This window comes from Oncorhynchus mykiss, chromosome 19 (assembly GCF_057628025.1).
Source record: "Oncorhynchus mykiss isolate SJ-2025 chromosome 19, ASM5762802v1, whole genome shotgun sequence".
Classification (NCBI taxonomy): domain Eukaryota; kingdom Metazoa; phylum Chordata; class Actinopteri; order Salmoniformes; family Salmonidae; genus Oncorhynchus; species Oncorhynchus mykiss.
This window is the reverse complement of record NC_143040.1, coordinates 16945851-16969621: the sequence shown is the minus strand read 5'-3', so window position 1 is coordinate 16969621 and position 23771 is coordinate 16945851. Positions and strand designations below refer to the sequence as shown.

The 23771-nt window shown below is 45.1% G+C and overlaps 1 protein-coding gene across 22 annotated transcripts in view; it reads left to right on the top strand.

Moving 5' to 3' along the window:
* The first annotated feature begins 330 nt into the window (after positions 1-330).
* LOC110534562 (lymphoid enhancer-binding factor 1) overlaps positions 331-23771 on the top strand; it is a 57210-nt gene continuing 33769 nt past the window's right edge. For all 22 annotated transcript variants that reach the window (XM_090210287.1, XM_090210282.1, XM_090210281.1 and 19 more), the window contains exons 1-3: positions 331-1436; positions 3511-3577; positions 5095-5222. In XM_090210287.1, the coding sequence (XP_090066413.1) occupies positions 1236-1436; positions 3511-3577; positions 5095-5222 (396 nt within the window). In that variant the 5' untranslated portion in view covers positions 331-1235. The remainder of the gene's footprint in view (positions 1437-3510; positions 3578-5094; positions 5223-23771) is intronic.

Below are 23771 nucleotides of genomic sequence, written 5' to 3'. Positions count from 1 at the left end.
ACGTTTGCGCACGAATTAAACCACCTTAAAATACACATAGTATTAAATATATAGGCTGTTTATGATATACCTGGGCTCCCTAGAACATTTACTTAAAAAGTAGGAGAAAGGTGATGCATTGCCATGTCCTTTGAATTAGTTATTCTCAATCACATAGTCCACAGTGGTCACCATCCAACAGTAATTCTGTGTATCCAAACGTCACCCTTTGCTCTTTGTTATTGTTTTAACGTCATAGCAGTGAATCTGTCTATTATAGCCTCTTAGGCCCTACTCTATCATATGCATTGGCGTCAGCTTCATCACCGCTTCGACCCGCCCCCACTCCTTCCCTGTCTACCCATTTGTTGTGAGCTACAGTATGTATAAATCTCCGTACCCCTCGCTCTCTTAGGAGTATCAATCGGTGTGGTGTCAATCACAGCGGCGGCTTCCCTTTCATCTCGATCCTCCCAGTCGCTGCGAGAGAGAAGGCAGAGAGAGAAGAGACAGAGGACGGGGAAGGAGAGCTACATTTCTTACGGAGCGGTGCTCCAGTTTGGAAGTCGGTCCACAGCGTAGCGGTTTATAACGCACTCCTCGATCTTTTGTATAGTTTATTACTTTTGATTGAGCCGTTATTCAGTTCAAGTATGTATGTTCATTCTAATAGGGATAGATGCGCAGTATTGTTTAAGTGGGGGAAATAAATAGTGTTCTACTTGTGGCAAACAGGCAGCACGAGATTCAGAGACGCGTTTTTTAAATTATATTTTTCCTTTTTTTTTTCCACGAAAGGACTGCAACTCTCACAGGACCCCAGAAGGAGGAAATATAAGCAGAAGTTTTTTTCGACATGCACTTTGACCGTTAGCGGAGCTCCCGGGTGTGTGCCCTCCGCTGCCAAATCTAACGGCACATCTGACTCTCGTGATGAGGTTTTGACTTCTGACATTTTAAAGAGCCGAACTGGCGAGTGCCGCGGGTTGAGCGTGCACTACACATCCGCTTTTGCCGATAACATCTTCAATTTCGGATATTTAGAATTTGAATCATTGTAAGAATCCATAATATTTCGAAAAACAACGACAAAAAAGCATATCCTGTTAATTTAGCTAAAACAAAAAACGTGATCGCACGCAGTTTCCTCCAGGGTACAACACTTCAAGCCGCTTCAAGGAACATTTTTGGTTTCCTTTTGGGGATTTCGATAGTTCCTCCAATTTGGACAGTGCGAGTACTTCGACTGAATCAAAATGCCACAACTAGCAGGTGGTGGTGGTGGCGGGGACCCTGAGCTTTGTGCCACAGACGAAATGATTCCGTTCAAGGATGAGGGAGACCAAGAACAAATATTCGCAGAACTCAGTCACTCAGAGGAAGACGAGGGAGACTTGGCAGATATCAAGTCATCTTTAGTAAATGAGTCAGAGACGAGTCCAAACAGCAATCATGATGTAAGTATTTCCTCTCTTGTACTTAAGTCCAGTGTTACATGTTGCCAAGCTTTTATATAGGCTAGCCTAAATAAATGTCCATCAAATTTCTAACGAAAACATAATCATTCAAGGTCACCTGTCCCTAAATAATAGCCCCCATTTCAGGGGAGTCAGTTGGACATTTTATGAAAGTTAATAAAAGCTGAAAAGCTGATAAAATGACTGGATATTTGCCCAAACTGTGTTTGGTTTTGTCATAATTAAGAAGGTGATGTGCAGCCTAATATTATATGTGTGTAATATGACTATTTTAATCTGTAAATAGTAGCCATGTTCTGTTTGTAATCAGTTGTAAACAGAGGCTCATAAATAAATCTGCTGCACGTGGCTGCAGAGCTTTTCAAAACATTGTTGACGAATTATACCAAAGGTCAAAACATACAGAACAATTTAACGTGAGATAATATTTTTATACAATTCAGAGAACTGTTGTACAGTTTTTACGAGGTTATTTGATATTTTAAATTAAATATTGCACAGTAGGTGATGAATTCGTGAATAGATTCTGAATTATTTTGTTAGGCCTATTACAATATTAAATTAGCCCTATTGAATTATTATTATTATAGTTATTATTATTATTATTATTATTAGTAGTGGTAATATTATTAGTATAACAATAATTGTCTTGATAAAAAAAAAGGTACTGCCTTACTTATAATTATTACAGTAACAATATCAATATCGCTATGGGTTAGGTGATTTAATTAAACAATGTTTCACCAGGTCGGATAATGTAAACTATGAATAATATAAAATATGAAAGTGTTTTTGGATCAAATTCCTATTTGATATAAAATAAATGTTTTTTTTTTGTTCAAAGGGAAATCCAGATGAAATGATCTTCGAAGGAAAACCACACGTGACAAAATGTAGCACCTCTATATTACAGTGACACTCATGTTCCCAATGTGAAATAAGGCCAACACATTTCTGCGTGTTTTGTGGAGATTATGGCCATTTCATGGAGAGACAGCACATTGTTACAGGACGGAATTAAATTGGGGGGGATTAATGGAAATGTTTAGTTTTGATATAGATCGAATTCATATTTGAAATATGAAAGAAATGTCACTGCCACAATACAGGGTTGAAGGTAATGCTGGTAGATATTTTGTTCCCATTGCTTATGTATTTAAATCATCTGTCATTCCTTTATCTCAATCATGTATCTAATGCATTTATCAGAGCTGTAACAAGAGTAGTTTACATCGTTTTAGACCTCGTGACTGTCACGTCCCTCCTCAGTGCAGTGAGTTTCATATTCAATAGTAAGTTTAACTTTGTGTCTGAATATATCTTTTTTTATCTGGGCTAGGCAGCTGTTACTAAGTCTCTAGCTCTGGATGCTGTATGTATTCAAATGTAAACCTAGCGCAATTAGCTGTTGCCATTTGTCATTATCCAATGTTAATGGAATTAGGGTACCTACTGACTCTGGGCCGAGCTCATATAGTTACAGCTGTCACAGACGCAAATACGACGGAGGTTGAATGTTAATTGAGAATCCAGTGAAGTTCCGTGACTCTGCTGGAAGCCAGCCCCAGGGAAGTGAACTCCAAAAGGAGGTCTTTCTACGCGTTCCCATTCGAGGAGGGAGGGGGAAAGGAGATGCATGTGGAGGGGTTCACGGTATTTTGGAAAAGCAGTCGACTACACCGTAAACATCATCCCCTCTTCTCTATTTTCGCAGTTATTTTGTGTAGAGCACGTTAGTATTGGAAAGCATCATATGCTACCGTGATGCATTTGATTTTGAATTTGGTTGGAGCTTTGATTAAATTGGTTGGTGAAAATGAAAGCAGACTGATGCAAGTTAATTTGTAAGCTCCTTAAGGACATAAAGCTTAATTAAGTGGCTCGTTGAGGGGTTGATACAGACCGCTCCGTCAACCCTTCTCGCCTCACTGTGTATGTGTTCTTAAGTCGGGGGACAAGCTGAAAGCACAGGCCATAGCAGCGTGTGTGTGTGTGTGTGTTGGTGATTTTTTTACGAATTTAATCACCTAATTTCTGTCTCCGTCTCTCACAGGGAACTAGACAATCCCAAATATCCCAAGACTCATATCATGAAAAACACAGAGACCATCACGACGATGGTAAGTGACACACATCACATTAAATATTATCCTGTCAGTTATCAGCATGTTGTAGAGATCTGCACTTATATATGGGTCACATTGAGCCAAGATAACGGTACAATATTACAATCAGTTTCCAGAGGCTTGATTATTGAAAGATTTTATTTGTATTTTTAAAGGGAAGAAAGATGGTAGACTGGAAAAGCTTCCACCCACTTCATTTTCTGTTCAGCACCGATCAGTCACACCATGGTCCCTTTTCTTATCTGACCCCAGTTCATTCTGATGCAGAGATGATATGTGAATTGATTCTAGTCAGGACATGTACAAACTGAATGGGAAAAAATGTTCTATATGCAAGTCTTTTGTGGTCCGTAGGACATGTTATTATTTATGCAGAGAATTGTTGAATAATCCCAATGGCTGCGGCCCCTGGCCTGGTCATCAGAAAGATGCAATACCGATGCATTTCAATTGTTAAGTTGACATGAATAAAAACCTGTGAAGATAGGCAGTGACTTAAGCATGTGGCTCTCTGATACTAGTAGTGAGTGACTCTTAATATTCTCCTTGGTTAATTTTGTACACACACTCTCTGTCGCCGTATCTCTCTCTTTGTCTCTCCGTCTCTGTGTGTTTTGTCCTGTGCAACATGTTGCTGCTGTGCGACAGCACCAGACTAATTTAATGTCTTTATTTGGTCCAGACTGTATTCTGACCCCAGATAGAGCTGCGGGTCATGATAGGAGCTCTGTTCTGTTAAGAGTGGCTCTTCTTTGTTCCCCCAGCAGCCCTGAATAGGACCCCCTCAAACCAAACACCCCCTTTCCCCACAACAAGCCCATGTTGCTATCAATCTACCAGACACACACACCACCCCCTCTCCCCAGAAAGCGACAACCAACGGCCACCAAATAGTTTGTCGCGAGTTTCTATTCAGGCAGGGGGACGGACCCGAACAAATGCTCTCTCTTTAGGTCAGAGGCGTGGGGAACAGTAGGGGCGTCTCTTGTTTTGACACAGTCTGTATGTTCCTCCTAATTGACGCTAATTGGCACGGAGGGACGCCATTGTTATTCTGTATAGTACAGCCCTCCTCTCCCCTTTCTCCAAGACATGAGAGACAAAAGACTGGGTGCTGGGTCACAGCGGCCGACAGCGATATCATTACGCCATCAAGAGGCATGCGTGGAGCGATGATGCGATAGTCATAGTGCCAGATGAACCCAGTGTTGTTAGAGACTGTAACTTGGCAATGACTATTCACATGTAACTGTATTAGTAGGCTATAAACTACAGGAGATTTTCCCAATGACTCTGAACTGCTGAAGTTACGATGGCGGTGAATATTGCTGTTATGTTACTTGATCAGACTGTTGCTTAGAGATGCTATTCTATAAAAAGGCCCAAATCCTAATGGAGATTAATGTGCTTGACTCAAGTTCTCTAACAAATCTTCCATTAATGATCGTAAATGTACGACTTTTTACCAAGCCTCAAGTTCACACTTTTCTGTTTCTTGGGCCCGTTTCCAGGGAAACACCTAGACATGTACAACAAAGGTCACCCGTACTCTGGATACCCAGGTTACATCATGATGACTAATATGAACAACGACTCCTACATGAACAACGGCTCCCTGTCGCCGCCCATGCCCAGAACGGTGAGTCTAGTTACACTATACCTCTATCAATCAATCACTTCCACCAATCTGTCAAGCTAGCTAGCCCAGTTTGTGTCTAGTGCATTTTCACTGCGTCAAGTTTGATTCCATCTTAAATACTTAACCAGGTCTAAACCCCTAAGAAGAGCGTGCTCACCCTGGGGTTTCTTTTCAAGTATACCTGTGTATGGACATTCCCATTAATCTTTTCTACCATCTTTTCAACTCTAGAATGTTCTTTGCCTCAGTTCGACCGCCTTCCTAGTGTGATGTAGCCGGGTTTGTGATAGCCGTATATAACATGCACCCAGTAATGTTGTGATGGTCTGTCCCCTTGGCAACCACGTGATCTAGTCTCCCCCACATGCCTCTCATACTTTCCAGCAGATTAACGACATTTATATGATGTATTATTTCTCGCGCCTTGTTAACTTAATCAATGTCTGTTTACACATCGACAGTAAGCCCACCGATTACGCTGACGTGGTCGCGGAGGCCTAACGGCAACATCCCATTTGAAGATGGAGTTTGCGGAAATAGCCAGGGTTGCCGTATGTCACCATGTTTATAGTCCCTATAAGATAACAGTATTCATTTCAGGCTGTAGGCCCTGTGGCTGGCTTCCTGTGTCTGTCCCTTTTTGAACATTAGCAGCAAGACAGACGCAAAACGCCAGGGCATGCCAGCAGCTGTCCACCCTAATCCTGTTTGGTGTGTGGGTGTGTGTGTGTGTGTGTGGGGTGGAGTTGTGTGTGGTGAATACACCCAGTCTCGCTATGGCTCGGTGCCTCCCAAAGCCTGTCCCTGCACCCTTCTAGCACATAGACTAGAGGACACAGACATATACGTATTGTTCAAGGACCAAAGACTCTGGCTTATGTCTGCCTGTGTGTCTGAGTTGGTTTCATCATGAAATTCATTTGAAGGGTTGGAAGTCTGTGTAGCGACTGTGTGAACACGGCTGACAATACAAAGTGAATGGTGTTCTGATCTCGTGGCAGCGGTACCCACTTTGCTGTTGTATAGGAGTCCTCTGACCGGAGGTATTTTTTCAGACAATTTTCATCTCCAATATAATAGTTTTGGATACTTATGGAATGGAGAACTTCTCAAGGACTGAGGGGCTTCCATCCAAACGTCCTTAAATAAAGAAATGACTCCTGTGATTTGGCCCCTCCTCTCGCCGCCGGGACCGTTTTAAACACTCATTTCATTCACCGTGGCCGCCGCCCTCTTTTTGATTTGCCAAATTTCCCCGTCTTCAATAAATCGTTAGTCAATTTTATGTACGTTTCTCTCACTTATCCAATAAAATGGATACGGTTGGTGGCGGTGCAGTCATGGAAGTTGGAACACAAGTCTGATGTGAAATGTGTATGTGCTGCCTGACTGTTGATTGGCTGGATGTGAAATGTGTGTGCTGCCTGGCTGTTGTATCAAGCCTGCCGGGCCACCGCAGCCACAGTATCTGCAGGCCTAGGATCAGTTTTCACCCAGATCAAAGGCGCGTTCTCTCCCTTTCTTCCCTCCCTCCATCCCCCTCTACAGTTTAGATTGATTTTCATTGGCCATGGCATTCCTGTGCACGAGGCCCAACTGACAGAGCTGTTCAGAGTTGCTGATTGTCAGCAGATTTTTGGGAGGGAAGCAAGGACCTCTAAGGAGCTGTGCTAGATATTTTAAAGGAGAAGGAATGGATGTCCTTGGTTCGGAGGGTTTGAGTAGATCAGCTGTACATAGGGTTAGTGTGGTGGAGTCCCCACGACCACTAGCACATATGGAGATTGTCTCTGTGTAGCTGATTCCATAAAGTTCTGTGGAAGGACGAGATGATCTCAGTTGGATATCCCTTCATCTCTGGAGGTGGTTGTCCAGGTTTAGAGTGCAGTTGAGGTCATTTTTATTTATTTAACCAGGCAAGTCAAATTCTTATTTACAATGACAGATTTTTACCTTGTCAGCTCGGGGATTCGATCTAGCAACCTTTCGGTTACTGGCCCAACGCTCTAACCACCAGGCTAGCTGCCGCCCCAGGTCTAAAGCTTACATGGTGAAATGAAAAAGAATGCCTCATTATTCTTATTATTCTGATCTTTATTATAACAGATCAAGTGAGGGTTGTGTCATATTAGGGTTTTCTACTTGCTCAGTACATGGTCAGTACAGAGTTTACACTTCGTAGCAGTATTTGTTGGCTCTTGGTTGGTGTGGTTTGTTCCATTGAAAACCCTGCCTGCCACTATTTAGTCTTCCCAGAAGCCTAGTGAAGTAAATACATCTACTATTCTGTTTAAAGTGTTATCTACAGTTATACTGTATACTGGTGTCAGTTAGAACTGTAGTGACATGTTCTCGCGTGTGTGTGTGTGTGTGTTCTTCGAGTCTTCACATATAGGGTCGTGTGAGGTTTGACTGTTGCATATTGGATTATTTAAAGTGACTGTGCGTGTGTGATGGCTCATATTTCCAGCTCCCATGGCCAGAGGGCCGGACTGTACAGAACTCTGGGAAGAGACGGGGGATTGTGTTCCCTACTCTGGCCTCTGTTAAGTCTTTGTGAAGACCACGCTCGATGTCTGGATGGGCTGGCAGCTTGGAATCAAGCTCTCACATCTCTCTGGCTAAAATCTAGGACTTATCGAGCTAACACATTCCTGTATGTGCGTTAACGCGACCCCTCTGTTTTCCGACTGTAGAAAGTGCATGTAGAACTTGTGCACTGGAGTCAATGAGAAATGCTATTTGAGTCTTTGTAGCAGATGTATAGCTTCAGGATTGCTGTAGTTTAATAGAATGCTCCTCTTTGGATCCAGTCCTAGTTTAAACTTCTGTCACCTTTTCATCAAACATCTGAATTTGAGGATGACAACTTTTAACTTGGAACCACCAAGCCTGTAACAGTGGAAGCCATTTTCACACACTACCTTACTTTAAAACTAGAACTTGAATCCACTACCTTGTTCCGAGCATAAGTCGAGGATCTCCAAGCACCCAGTCTCCAGCCTGTCAGTGCAGCATTCGGGGAAGATGGAATCGCCATAGCTGATTTTAAGCTGGGCTTCTGGTGTGCAGAGAGCTGAGGGAACCATTCGCTGCCCCTCCCAGGCCATACCTCCCTCCCCCTGTCTTCCCCCTCGGTGGCGGGCCCTTGTGGTGTGTGAGAGCCCGTGGGGGGAGACTGCGGTTCCCCTTTGATGTCAGCGAGAACGTGACGGATCTCCTTGGCGGCGTTGCGCGGCGGTGTGGAATCACTAACCCGGGCTTACCTAACGGGATTTACCGCGCTCCCCTTTTCTCGCTTACATCCCAAATGGAACCATATTCCCTATATAGTGCACTACTTTAGACCAGGCCCCATAGGACTAGTCAAAAGTAGCGCACTAATAATAGGGTGCCATTTGAGACGTACCCCTCGTCACCCCCAGTGCCATGTGTATCTGTCCTCACGGTCTCAAACCCTGGCCCCATTCAGCACCGATTCCTGTTATGAGAATACCACATTTCCCAGGAGCCCTTCATGTCCACACGCAGTGTAGTCTGCGGCAACGTGCGGCGCCATGTGTAGTTCTTTACCCACGACTGCGGGTTTGTAAAGCGGTTCGAGGCGCTGAATCGAGCAGAGCGTTCTGTTGTGATTTGTGAAGCAGCTGGGATCTATTTGATGTATGAGTCTGCTGCTGGATGTCGTTGCCTAAAATTGGCCTACAAACATATACAATATTATTATATTACTATATTTTGTGACCAAACATGACATTTTGAAAAGAGTCAATTATTTAAAGTAAAAAAAATAAAAATTGGGGGAAGGGGGGGGGGGGTTAAATTTAAAGGACCATCAGAGGATCATTGTAGCATTGATGTCATCTGCTATGCAGGTCTGACAAAGAGCAGGGTGTGTGTGTGTGAGTGTGTGTCTGTCTGTCACACTGTGTAGACCTCACAGAAAGCTCCAGCATCCTCTCACCCTTTGTGTGATTCTGGGTCTCAGCTCTCTATAAACAGTATCATTGACACGGAGCGTGCGTCAAACTACTGTACTGTATGGTACATGGCGAGGAGGCTGGTCGACACATTTATTCCATATGGCGTTCCCTCCACGGTAATGATTCCATGTGGTTGCAATCCCCTTATCAAAGTCTTTCATCTTGTTAAGTGGAGCTGGGAGGAATTATCCTCTCCCTAAATTGAAACGACTGGTGTTTTTTTTCTTTCTCTCCCTGTAAGATGAGAAGACAAAATAAGTCCAGGCAAGGATGCACCAAGTGTTCACATAATGTGGTGTGAATTTGTGTTACGAACTGTGGGACTGTGTATGTTGGTCGCTCATGTTTTGACTATATGAACAGTGTGACATGTTTTTTTACTTTATTTTCTGAAACTTGTAACAGAGCATTGTGGGAATATGGTAAAACATCTATCGTATCGTTTGTGTGTGTGTGTGTGCATATTTGTGAGTGTTTGTTTTCATGTGCTCTCTCATGCTCTCACCAAAATGAGACTGTCATCATAGCTGAGGACATCACAACACTCTAGCCCCCCTCTCTTCTCCCTCGTTCATCCATCCTACTGAGGGAAAGATAGCCTGTCTCTGCTCCATGGAGCCAGCCAGCCTGCACAGGCGAGGCCGGGCCCAGCCACAGCACCTGCTGAGTGGGGCTTCACAGGGAATACGGAAAGGAGTGGACAGGCGTGTGCTTGAGTTGGGGTGGGGGGGGGGGTTGGGTGGGTGGGTGGGTGGGAGTGGAAGGTTAGAGAGGATAGTGGCTTTTTTTTGTTTATGTGTGGCGTCGGTTGTCGTCACTCCAGCTTGTTGTTTTGACTCCCGGGCCCGCGGAAGGGCCCCCGGTGAAAGTCCCTCCACTCCCCAGGCTGCATGGCTCCTATTGAAGCCACTCTGTGGGAGCTCAGTTCAGCACACAGGGACCGGAGCCCGACTCCTAGCCTCCCTCCACCACCTAAACACTGTTGATAAAACTGGCTCCACCACAAAGCCAAGACGCCAAGCTAAACCCTTTTGATGCCATTAGTTTTATTTAGTCCCCAAATAGTTCCTCACTGTTGCAACATTATCATAAAATCATCCCTTTTTTAGTTGAGTGAAAACCAGGTCTATATTTGGTGCTTGGTACCATGTAGTTCAGGCAGTAACTGACCGGGACAATGGGAGCTGCAGGGGTGAAACACTGAGTGTAACTCCTCCCAGCGCTCTGTACTTAAGAGAGAACCAGCAAACAGCCCTGACTTGTCCTTGTGTGACTTGATCAATAGCCGCTCTGTTACCGTCAAGTTACTCTTGTTTTTTTCCCTCCTTTATATTTTACAGAAGCTCATTATTTCTTTGTGTGTGCTGTGCTGTGGTGTGTGTGTGTGTATGTGTGTGCTGTGGTGGGTGTGAGAGCTAAAGAGACTCACATGCTCTGTGTGTGTGTGTGTGTATCTGACAGCGCTGAAAGATGAATTCTCCTCAGTGTAGAAGGTTGGGTATAGGGCTGGTATAGTTACTGTACAAAGGGGTCTGTGCTGCTCGCCTTGCCTCGTCACCAGGCTTTATTAACCCAGCTGTTAAATGGGTAGATGGATATAGCACTTTTTCTCCCTTTTTTTTGTTTTTGTTTTTGCTAGCGCACATCGAATGCGTCATTTTTTTCTCCCCTCTTAACTATTCACAACATATACTGTACACATACTGGCTGGAGTGTGAGAGCGACCGAGCGCGTGCGCGCACACACACTGCGGAAGACACATTTCAGTTGAATGCATTCAAAATGCATTCCACTGAGTAGGTATCCCCCTTTCCCTTTCCTTTCTGTTGGAGCTTGCAGAACTAGGGTGGACAGGAGGAGGGGTTTGCTGTCAGTTCATTTTGTGTGGTCTTGGCTATAAAAAAACATATGAAAAACAGCTCTTTGAATGGTCTTTAATTTTTGGGAAACCCATAAAAGTTTGCCGCTCCTTTGATATCGGCCTCGGAATTGAAAACAAATGCAGCATTCTCCCCCCTTCTCATTTCAACTGCCCTATTATGGAGTTGTGAAGAAAAAACATCAGCCGTAGATCTCTTTCTCTCCCTCCTTTTCCATCCCCCCATTTCCCTTTCCCCTCTCTCCTGCCTTCTTTCTCCTCCTCCCTCTCCCCCACTCCCTCTCTTTTTCCTCCCCCTTGTTTTTGAAGAAACCTACGGGGGGGGGGGGGGGGATCACTGATGTCAAAGTAAAAACCAAGAGCATTAAGAAAACTGGCAAAATGCAATACAGCTGCAATCCGACATGACGCTGGAAAATAGGTCTGAGGAGTAGAGAGCCTCCCCGTATCCGTATTCCCAGGGTGCACAACTGCTCCCGGCCTCGGCTTTGATCTCTTCAAAGCCTCCTACTAGCTGGAGAGTCTTGGCTGCTGCTCACGCTGGAGTGCCGGAGAAGGGGAGGGAGGGAGGAGGGGTGTATGCATGTCGGAGGGGAAGAGAGGAGAGGGGGGCGGGGGAGGGGGTCGTCTTTTCCTTTCCAGGGCTGAAATCAATCACAGTGCCGAGGCAATTATGTGTAATTCAACAGGGCCAGATTAGTAACTCTGTTACCTGAGTGACTGACTGCGTGTCTGTAATCTCAGAGACTCACTGACTGGCCTTCGCCAGCCAGCCAGGAGAAGTCACCACTGGGTCACGGACAGGGGAGGGAAGGAAGGGGAGCGAGGGAGAGGTGCTGAAAAGCAGGCCGCCATGCCGCCGTCCAGCAGAGCAGAAAATCGGGCCACAATGGAGTGATTACACTTGCAGATGTAGCCATATTTATGACTGAGGCGAGCAGAGGGAGAGAGGGAGGGGGAGAGAGGCAGGCAGTGATTGCCATGGAGCTCTAGCTAGCTAGCTCCGTCTCTCTAACGAGCCCTGTTCCCTTTGTGTTGGGGCTCGTGCCTGGTGTTGCCCCCTCACCACGCTGTTCCCTCCGTCCCCATTCAGTGTCATATCTCTACCCCTCATGCCCGGCGCCTCGGATGGCCCCCAAATGCCAGGCTTGGCCCAGGCTCACACCCCGGGCACCCAATTTGCCGTGGCTGGAGAAGGGGAGCGCGGCTGGAGAGATAGTCTGCATGGCTGCGGGTCACAGAGAGAAGAGGGAAACAGAGTAGAATGGGACTACTGCCTCTCTCTTTCTCTCTCCCCTCTCTTGCTATGGGTCTGGGCCGTACCACTGCTACAGTATGCAACACACACCACACCACGGCACTTAGCAGCAGGTCTTGGGTCCCGGGTCATGTTTTGTTGGGGAACGATGCTGAAATGATGCGAATCTTTGCCTCTCCTGAAGTGATTATGGCCACATGATTCTGATTAGTGTTCTGTAACCACTAGAATTGACAAACATCGCAATATACCAGCCGTCTATTATTGGAACAGATGACCTCATTTAAAGGGAAAGATATTCTCTCTTCCTCATGAAGACCAAAACAGCTCTTTTGTTTAGCTGTGCTCGGCGGAGAGTCACTTGATGCCGGGTGATGAAACCCATAAAGATATCCAGCAAGAGTGTGTTTGTTCATCTGATGAGCTACACTCTGTTCTCCTCTCCTCCCTCCTCTCTCCTCTATTTCCTTTGATCATCATTTTCATCTGGGGCTAGTCTGGTGGTGATGGAAGGGAAGGCTGTTATTTTCTCCTGGGGATACACACAGACACACATTAAGGACATTAGATTTACACTGGTGTTAAGACAAGGGGTGGAGTAGAGCTGGGCCGATATGGACAAAAATCCATATTATGGTAAATCGACTGAATTCTCATGATAAAGACCAATTGAACGATTGCGTGTATAACATTAACGCACACCAAAGTTATTTTTGGGGCATTTATATTACCCTTAACTGCTGTTACAACTACTTTGGATGTTGTAGCTATCGATTGTCCCATTTAACAATCAACCAAATTAGCATTTAACACATTTCTCTAGTTGGGCCCTAGAGGTTATTTTTCCTAATGAACGATATCAGCCAAATGTCCACGGTAAGTGGTTGGTTTGGTCAGCGTCAATCATTTTCGGTTTGTCGTCCCAGCTCTAGAGTGGGGGTACCAGTGATTATATGATGACGTTGATTGTTTTATAAAGACAAACTGAAATGGTGATTAAATGAAACAGAGTGGATTGACTAGGAACTAAGTCTTGACTAGGAACTAAGTCTTGACTAGGAACTAAGTGTTGACTAGGAACTAAGTCTTGACTAGGAACTAAGTGTTGACTAGGAACTAAGTGTTGACTAGGAACTAAGTCTTGACTAGGAACTAAGTGTTGACTAGGAACTAAGTCTTGACTAGGAACTAAGTCTTGACTAGGAACTAAGTCTTGACTAGGAACTAAGTCTTGACTAGGAACTAAATGTTGACTAGGAACTAAGTCTTGACTAGGAACTAAGTCTTGACTAGGAACTAAATGTTGACTAGGAACTAAGTCTTGACTAGGAACTAAATGTTGACTAGGAACTAAATGTTGACTAGGAACTAAGTCTTGACTAGGAACTAAGTCTTGACTAGGAACTAAGTCTTGACTAGGAACTAAGTGTTGACTAGGAACTAAGTCTTGACTAGGAACTAAGTCTTGACTAGGAACTAAGTGTTGACTAGGAACTGTGTTGACAGTCTTGCTATTCTGTATTGAAAATATTGGAAAATACATGTTTTGATTTATAATTATTGATAGGCAATGTGAGACAAGGATTGAGCTCTAAAATTAGAACATTTAAGGGAGCTACAGTGGAAAAAAATGGCTCAGTTGGTGTGGCGTCTGTCTGCCCAATCTACCCACCCCAGTACATAGACCCTCCGTTTCGCTCGGGGAACCAGGTGAGACTTTTCATGTCTCCCGTCAGGGGAGACTTCAGAGGGACGTCCTCGGCTTTGAGCTCCCCGTCATCAAACAATGCATCCAAATATCAAATCGATCCAGAGCCCCAACCTCATCCCCCTCTGCCGCCCGCCACGCACCTATCTTTGAGATGAAAGGGGACGAATAAAGCAAGTGACCCCCCCACTACCTCCTATCCCTCCTCCTCATCCCCCTCTTCCGCCACCAAGAAAAGAGGAATCAAGATGGGTGCCTTGGTGGAGAGAGGGACGCTTCAATTGCTATTCAATCCCACTCCACCCTTCATGTGAACCCTATACACAGACAGGGTCTTCTCTCTGCACAGAGATGGACAGCTATAATAATGATGGGATATGACAGGTTCATAGACGTTTCACCGAGATTCTTTGACTTCATAAAAGTCCAAGGCGCACCAAGCCTGGCTTTGGTTAATTCATACCTCTGATATGGCAGGAGATCTGGATAGAGGTGTGAATGAATGCTAGGCTAGTCGCCCACCGGAGTGCTGCGTTCTCTTTGTGTTCCTGTGTTTTGACTGTATTCAGACCACAGAAGCTTTTGAGCATTGTAATGGTTTAATGCAATTACATACTGAGGTGCTATTCATGAGTCGGTGATCTCTGTTGATCTCACGCTATCTCTCGCCATGCTGGAAGAGAGACACTACGGTTGGCTCATACGAGATAGGCCTTGTAGTGTAAAGAGTGACGATTGGACTGATGGGAACATAGCTACCCCCCACTAAGTCTAAAATGAGACTCTGATACACAAAGGAAATACTGTACAAGTCCATTATTTTCAAGAGCCACAGAAAATGGAATTGAATTATAACTGTGTTGTGTTCATTTTGTTGTCATTCTGCATCTATTTCAAGTGTAGTGTCAGCTGAATGAATGGTGCTCTCGAGGCTACATGTGTTGGGCTTGGGCCCATGCAGTTTCTTTCTTTACAATCAGGATTTGAATATATCATGACAATGTAAGACGATTACCATTTCTTAAGGTGTGGTTGAGAGAAAGGTTCGACCGTTGTTAGGGACCATGTTTTAACACGGTCATTGTTTCGGTTTGCCTTACCTCTCTACAAAAGCGTCTCACAAAAGTAACCAAAAGGGGCGGAGCTTTTCTTGGGATCGGGTTGATCCTGGAAAGGCTGGCTGAAGTGCTCCCTCGTGCGCATTGCAAATGGCAACCTATTCCCAATATAGTGCACAAATTTTGACCAGAGCCTCAGGGGCCTTGTTAAAAGGTAATACACTATAAAGAGGATAGGGAGTCATTTAGGACGCGGGCCTAGTCATACATGAGTGGAGAATAGCCATTTGTTCCGAGGGGATTACGCCTTTTAGAATAGCTTTGTTTTCATTCAGATCTGAGGAGACTGGCCGTGTGTGTGCGCGCGCGCGTGTGTGTGTGTGTGTGTGTGTGTGTGTGTGTGTGTGTGTGTGTGTGTGTGTGTGTGTGTGTGTGTGTGTGTGTGTGTGTGTGTGTGTGTGTGTGTGAAGCTGAAAATGTGGGGTTTTAATGACTAATTCCAGGCTGAAAAGCAGGTGTTTAGTGTCTCACCGGTTAATCCTTTAAAAATGAGGAGTTGCACCTAAACAACAGTTGGGCTGCTGGTCGGACCTATTGTACTTCTGTCCTTTACTTTATAAAAGACAAGAATGGTTTGTAACCAGATCCACAATGATGAATGCTTTGGTTTATAGTAACGATGACTGGGCTTACAACACTATATCTTGATACAGGGCTAGAGAGTAAGATATATAGTAGTTTAAAGCCTCTTACGTAGAAACACCCACATTTTTATCAAAACATGCATTTAAAAAAAAATGTTGACTGACTTTGTAGGTTCCCCCTTCATATTTGACGACGAAGCTGAAATGACTCACTATAGGTAATCCTATAGCCTGCTGAAGTCTATTAGCTGCCTAGCCAGTGGGAGTAGACAGCTAGGAGGCGTTGGTCTTCAAAAAGCAGAGGTGCGCTGAGGTGAAAAGGCCATTGATCATGTGACTATGGGGTCAGAAGTTCACATGTAAGATCGCTAGGACACAGGCGTCATGGCTCTGGGGAAGAATGGATCCTCTGAGTTGCTATGGTTAAAACAGGAGCAAAATGATGGTCAGCAAAATTATTTTTAATGTAATATTCATTAATATACAATAGGTGTGCATACAACACATTTTTCTACATTAGTATATGTATGGACATATTTCACTGCCTTTTTAGATTACTAATATAAATATATATCAGCAGACGCAGAGTTAGCTCACTCTGTTGCTCTGTTGTCATTGAATTTAGATACCTGCCATTGTGCCAGAGTGTTTACTTCCCCAAGGTTGTGTGTGTGTGTGTGTGTGTGTGTGTGTGTGTGTGTGTGTGTGTGTGTGTGCGCACGAGTGAAACTAGGTCAGTACACTCCCCAGCTCAAGCGGCACCCATTCAAATCACTCACCCCTGATACACGCTCCTCTCCTCAACTCATGCCGTTTCAAACCATCCTCGTAAACATTCACTCCCCGCCAGCCTGTCGCCAAATGCCCCCCACTGGCTCTCACCTTTTCCATGACCCTATGGCTAAGCAACCTACCCTTTCCCTCAATGGCTAGTGTTTACTGGTTAGCGCTGTCAAAGAGGACTACTGAGTCAGTGGTTCCAAACCTGTTATTGTACCACCAACTGAATTCTGCTTTTCCCAGAGTACCCCTGAAGTACCCCCTCATTTTACCAGTAGGCCAGGCCTATGGTCTCATTATTCTTCAGTGGGAACCACTATACTACAGTGGGAACCACTATACTACAGTGGGAACCACTATACTAAGAGATGTTAGGCTAGTGTTACTGTATGAGTTATTATGACGCTAGCGCTTTGAGTGCGGTCTGCTACCTGCCTACAGCTCTCAATATCACATGTTAGTTACTAGTTAGCATGGAGCTAGCTAGCGCTCTGAGAGGGGTCTGCTACCTGCCTAGAGCTCTCAATATCACATGTTAGTTACTAGTTAGCATGGAGCTAGCTAACGCTCTGAGAGGGGTCTGCTACCTGCCTACAGGTCTCAATATCACATGTTAGTTACTAGTTAGCATGGAGCTAGCTAGTGCTCTGAGAGGGGTATGCTACCTGCCTACAGCTCTCAATATCGCATGTTAGTTACTAGTTAGCATGGAGCTAGCTAGCACTCTGAGAGGGGTCTGCTACCTGCCTACAGCTCTCAATATCACATGTTAGTTACTAGTTAGCATGGAGCTTGCTAGCGCTCTGAGAGGGGTCTGCCAGCTGACTGCTGCTTCCAGCTCTCTCCTCCACAGGTAGAGCCAGGCACAAAGACCCCCACCACTCCAGCCAGACTCCATTCTCCCCCCTCAACACTGAGCTCCTAAATCCAAACTGACAGCCATTCATGCCCAGAATACCTGGCTGAGAGCAGGGGGGGTGCACTATCTAGGTGTAGCAGGCAAATCCTCTCTTGTTCCTTGCTTTCTAAAACGTGGCGCATGAGGCTGACTTTCTCAGCACTTTTTCTCCCAATCATTCTGTGGTGTTTTTCTCTCTTTTCTCTCCATTTCCCCATTCTGTTATTGTGCTGTGAAGACTCAGGCTTGGGTTTTAGCGAGCGCTAAACATTAGCTTGCGCTGCGTTTTCATTTGTGTGCCCTTCTAAGGGTTCTGGCTCGCTTACCGTTCGTTGTTGTGAATGTGGCGATAACTTGGCATGAATGTAGCAACTCGGCAATCCAAAAGGTTTCTAGTGATATACCATGCAGTGTGTTCATGCAGCAGTGGGGTAGTAGCTAAAAATGGATCGACAGGTAGAAAAAAAGACTTGCCGTTTGATTCAATAAGAAAAATAAAGAGCAGTGCCAGATTCGTGTGCACAACATCTACTTGTTGTCAGCTTTACCGGTTACCCGATGCAGACCAGAGGTCTCTAGAGTTCCATTTCTCTCCATCACCTCATTAGAAACCAGTATTTCTGTCATCTTAGCTGATATTGTAGCCAACTACATGAAAAAATGTACACTCGATTTTAGATTTTACTCTATAACAAAATGTGTTGTGGGGATCCCTAGATGGCCAATCACAATTTTGCTTGACATTTTAGGTGAAGTGGGTGTGTGGGAGAGTTTGTGTGTTCTCCCTCTCCAATAAACTCTGCCAGGAAGAAGAGCTGCAGTCTGTTGTGTGACTCATTCATTGTGGGGGTTTTCCACTGTGTTTGCCTGGGCTCGTACATGATAAGTAGCGATTACGTTATATAGGTAACAACAAAAACGTGTGTGTGTGTGTGTGTATGTGTGTGTGTGAGCACACTTGCTGGTCTTGGTCAAGCTGGTAGGGGGAAGCCAGGCCTGCTGACAGTGGCACTTCAGTGGAATGTTTGCCCTTTCCTCAGCTCTTTGATGTGACCAGGTCCTGCTGTGATAATGAGGCCTGCACCCCGCCGCAAGGTGAACATCCTGCAGGGTGCCCCGGGCTCTGCCAAAACACACCCAGTCCAACCCCCACATAACGCTCTGTCAACCTTCACACAATGCTCCGACAACCTTCACACAACTACCAGGCAAGGCACTAAAAGGCTTCAAAACATTGGCCCAGCAGTGACATCATTTGAGTCAATTGGAGGTGTACCTGTGGATGTATTTCAAGGCCTACCTTCAAACTCAGTGCCTCTTTGTTTGACAATATGGGAAAATCAAAAGAAATCAGCCAAGACCTCAGAAAAAAATTGTAGACCTCCACAAGTCTGGTTCATCCTTGGGAGCAATTTCCAAACGCCTGAAGGTACCATGTCCATCTGTACAAATAGTACGCAAGTTTAAACACCATGGGACCAAGCAGCCGTCATACCGCTCAGGAAGGAGACGCGTTCTGTCTCCTAGAGATGAACGTACTTTTGTGTGAAAAGTGCAAATCAACAACAGCAAAGGACCTTGTGAAGATGCTGGAGGAAACCGGTACAAACGTATCTATATTCACAGTAAAACGAGTTCTATATTGACATAACCTGAAAGGCCGCTCAGCAAGGAAGAAGCCACTGCTCCAAAACCGCCTTAAAAAGTCAGACAGCGGTTTGCAACTGCACATGGGGACAAAAATCGTACTTTATGGAGAAATGTCGTCTGGTCTGATGAAACAAAAATAGAACTGTTTGGCCATATTGACCATCGTTATGTTTGGAGGGAAAAGGGGAGGCTTGCAAGCTGAAGAACACCATCCCAATGTTAAAGCATGGGGGTGGCAGCATCATGTTGTGGGGGTGCTTTGCTGCAGGAGGGACTGGTGCACTTCACAAAATAGATGGCATCATGAGAGAGGATGATTATGTGGATATATTGAAGCAACATCACAAGACAGTTAAAGCTTGGTCGCAAATGGGTCTTCCAAATGGACAATGACCCCAAGCATACTTCCAAAGTTGTGGCAAAATGGCTTAAGGACAACAAAGTCAAGGTATTGGAGTGGCCATCACAAAGCCCTGACCTCAATCCTATAGAAAATGTGTGGGCAGAACTGAAAAAGCATGTGAGAGCAAGGAAGCCTACAAACATGACTCAGTTACACCAGCTCTGTCAGGAGGAATGGGCCAAAATTCACCCAACTTATTGTGGTAAGCTTGTGGAAGGCTACCCGAAACGTTTGTCCCAAGTTAAACAATTTAAAGGCAATGCAACCAAATACTAATTGAGTGTATGTAAACTTCTGACCCACTGGAAATGTGATGAAAGAAATAAAATCTGAAATAAATGATTCTCTCTACTATTATTCTGACATTTCACATTCTTAAAATAAAGTGGTGATCCAAACTGACCTAAAACAGGGCATTTTTACCAGGATTAAATTAAAACAGAGTTAAAACGGAGTTTAAATGTATTTGGCTAGGGTGTATGTAAACTACCTACTTCAAATATATGTACATTACTGTATGTATACTTGGGTATTATTTTTCAATAGGAAATGTAAAAAAATAGCTGTAAAGCATCTTTAACCCATTTGACGGGGATTATCATCTCTATAGTCCTTTAAGTGTTTCCCCATAGAGAGTTCAGCGACTTTGTTTTTAGAACGCAGTGCTTCTAATGACACAAGGAAAGAACGGAGTTTCTACACTTTGAGAAAATGAAACCTGGGTCTTTTCATCAGAGCGGACTTTTTTACCTCTTCATAAGAGGTGAGTGCGAGCCAGTGTGATTGCTTCTCTTGGGGCAATACACTTGAAGCCGTAGGGTCAATGAGTTTGGGTTATGAAACCCCCCATTCAGCCTCTGTTGAATCCTCAATCTGAAAACTCAAGGATGTTGGGTAATACCTCCTAATTCATCTGTGTCCTATTCAGAGCTTCTGTTTGGTGATATGGAGAAATTACACTTAGCTGTAAATGGGGCCCTTTGTTTGCATATGCAGGCAGAGCAGGATGACTGTGGGTATGGGGGAGGGGGGTGGGTGGGTGTGTACACATGGGAGTCTAATCTAGAATGTGTGTGTGTACATTAGTATTTGTTTTGCGGGCTGTATGTGTGGATAGCGTTTCGCTATATGCCCGTCGTGTGGTGTCTCGCTGTGCATTAATGTACGGAGTTTGTATGTTCTCACGGTGGCGTTTGTTGTTTAAGGGAGGACTTATGATAAGTGACTGCTTATTCGCGTGTTAGATTCCCACTGTAATTCAGTCCACATCACTGTCGCATTGAAAAATGGTTTTTAATGTAAGGTTTTGGAATAACTAGTTCAGGCAGCAACGAGCTGGCTTTAGATGCAAGACTAGGCTGAACTATTGGACTGTCACTGACGCTATGAGATTGAGGACAGGGGTGAGGGGAATGGGGGGGGGGTTCCAGTTCATAGATGTACATTTCTCTCCGGGGCAGGCTTTCATTTCCTCCTCCACTCCTCTCTATCCCCTCGTTCGTTCACTCCTCCGCTCCCCTCGTTCCTCTCATTACCCTGGGCGCGTGGCGCTCCCCCTTTCCCTCCCTCTCCTCCCTCCCTCCCTCGCTGGCGGCCTGGCTTTCTTCTCTTATTAATTGGGTTTCGTTACATTAAGCCCCCTGGCCAAAAGGCCATCCTGCCAATAAAACGTTCAATTTTTAACACTTCACCGAGAGCTGGGCTGGCTGACTGACTTCCTGGGGGTTCAAACCTCTCTGGGAATAGTAATTGGTTATTTATTTAAACTTCACCCGGGTTGGTAGTGTGTTTTGGTGGAGAGGTAGTGGAGAGAGGAGAGTGGCGGTCCCTTTCTTTCTGTGGCCTATAAATGGAGAGACACTGGGAGGGGGACGTTTTTGGGGGGGGTGTATTTGCTCAACTTTGTTGTGCAAAGGTCAGGCATTCCACACACACAGAGCCACTGAGAGGGAACACCTGGACAGACTATGCATGTCTCCATAGGGCTTTAGTTTGCCCCACGCCCACAGTTCTCTCTATCTAATGCCTTTGTGTTCACAGCTTTTTACAGTAGCCCTGTACGGAGTCATCAGTGGCACTGTGTCTGAGAACTGTTTAAACAAGCTAGGAGAGGCAGGATCTGGGCTGGTTTTGCTCTCGTCTTGGTTGGTCTCCCCATTCTTTACTTTCAGATGAATTCTCTCTCAGCTGAGAAAGACTGATATAATTTCAGTAGAGGCTGAAGTGTCATGACGATCTAGTCTACATTAATGTACTGTATGTATACACTGAGATTTTCCTGTATACTGTATGTATACACTGTGATTTTCCTTTGTACTGTATGTACACTGTGATTTTCCTGTATACTGTATGTATTTACATTGATTGTCCTCTAACATGCTAGTATGTGCTGACTGACTCATAGACAGATTGTGTGTAGCTTGTCATCAAACAGTCCCGCCTGAAACACAGACCAAAAGGTCACGTGTGGTCAAGCAGGTGTGCTGCGATACAGACAGCAGGATAACGCAGCGGGAATATGTGTGTGAACCGGCCAAGAAGAGTAATCGTCAAGCTAACCAGAACATTAACCTAACGTAGCAGGTGTAAAAGAAAGGCCTGAGCGGGCTCAGACGAAACCGGAAGCATCTGGTTTTCAGGCTTCACCTCTTCTCTGCGTTCCTCCTGAAAAACAGGATGCTTCCGGTATCTTCTGACCCTCTGAGGGTGCCAACACATTCTGTTGTCTGTGGTTATACCTTTGATCTCTGTCTGTCTGTCTGTCTGTCTGTCTGTCTGTTTCTGTGTGTGTATTTACAATGGTGTTTGTTCTTGTGGCAACAGGTCACATATATTTATCTCTCTCTCTCTCTCTGCCTCTCTCTCTCTGCCTCTCTCTCTCTCTATGCCTCTCTCACTCTCTCTCTCTCTCTCTCTCTCTCTCTCTCTCTCTACCTCTCTCTCTCTCTCTCACTCTCTCTGTCTATGCCTCTGTCTCTCTCTCTCTGTCTATGCCTCTGTCTCTGTCTCTCTCTCTCTCTCTCTCTCTCTCTCTCTCTCTCTCTCTCTCTGTCTATGCCTCTCTCTCTCTCTCTCCCCTGCCTCCCTGCCTCCCTCCCTCCCTGCCTCCCTCCCTCCCTCCCAGAGTACGTGATTGGACTCAATCGGTAACAGTGTGTATTTTCAGGTGTGGCTGTTAAGGGCCCTGGCTGCATAACAGAACAGCAAGGAGCTGAGGAAGGGCTTTTCAGTCAGCGGATTTAGCAGCATGGGGAATCATGGGAATCTGCTACTTTAGTCTCTCCGTCCTCGATGGTTTGTGGAAACACCCCACGTGGTTCCGACACACACTTGATTGTAGCTACGGGCACGCTGAGTCCTCATTGCATATAAATTACAGAAGTGGGAAGCGATTATTATAAACTTCCCCTTTTTTTATTTTTCCTTCCCCCCTCACTCGGCAGACGATGGATAATTGAGTGGAGCACAAAAGGCAAGTGGTGGGGTGGGGGGTGGAGAAGAGTTAGAGATGCCAAGCAGGGCAGTGGGGGAAGGAGAGGTGGTGGGGGGGTGGAGAATCCCTTCCCATCTGAGACTGTACGACAATGTTAGCCAACTGTCAACTAGCGCTGTACACGATGCAAGGGAAGGGGTGGCGATATTAGTGTTAGGCATTAGGGTTAGCAGTGTGCTTAAGGTTAGATTTCAAATCAGAATCTAGGACTTTGTGGCTGTGTTGGCTAGTGACCACTGCATACATACTGAAAATGTATCAATCCCTACAAAAATGACCATTTAATTATAATCCACATAATAATTCACATTTCCTGTTGCTGCAGGATTATTTTCCTGTATGAGAAACTGATAAAATTTAGATGGGACTTCTGTATATCCATGCAGGTATACACACACACACACACACACACACACACACACACACACACACACACACACACACACACACACACACACACACACACACACACACACACACACACACACACACACACACACACACATACACACACACACACACACACACACAGAGAGAGAGAGCAGCACGCCAAGGCATTGAGCCTCCCTGTTCTGTTACAAAGCAAAGAGTTGGCGCTAGGGTTTCTCCTCTCAAACACCGTGGCTCTCTGCCATCTCCAGTTCCGCGCAATGAATTTCTTTTCAAACCACATCTGAGGCCGCTTGAAAAGGGCCGGCCAAGCCCGGTTATAAAATTCTCAAATGGAACGTTTATTTCCAAATCCGTGCCCTCTGTCTGTCTCCGTGTGTGAAATATGAATAGAAAAGAGAACCT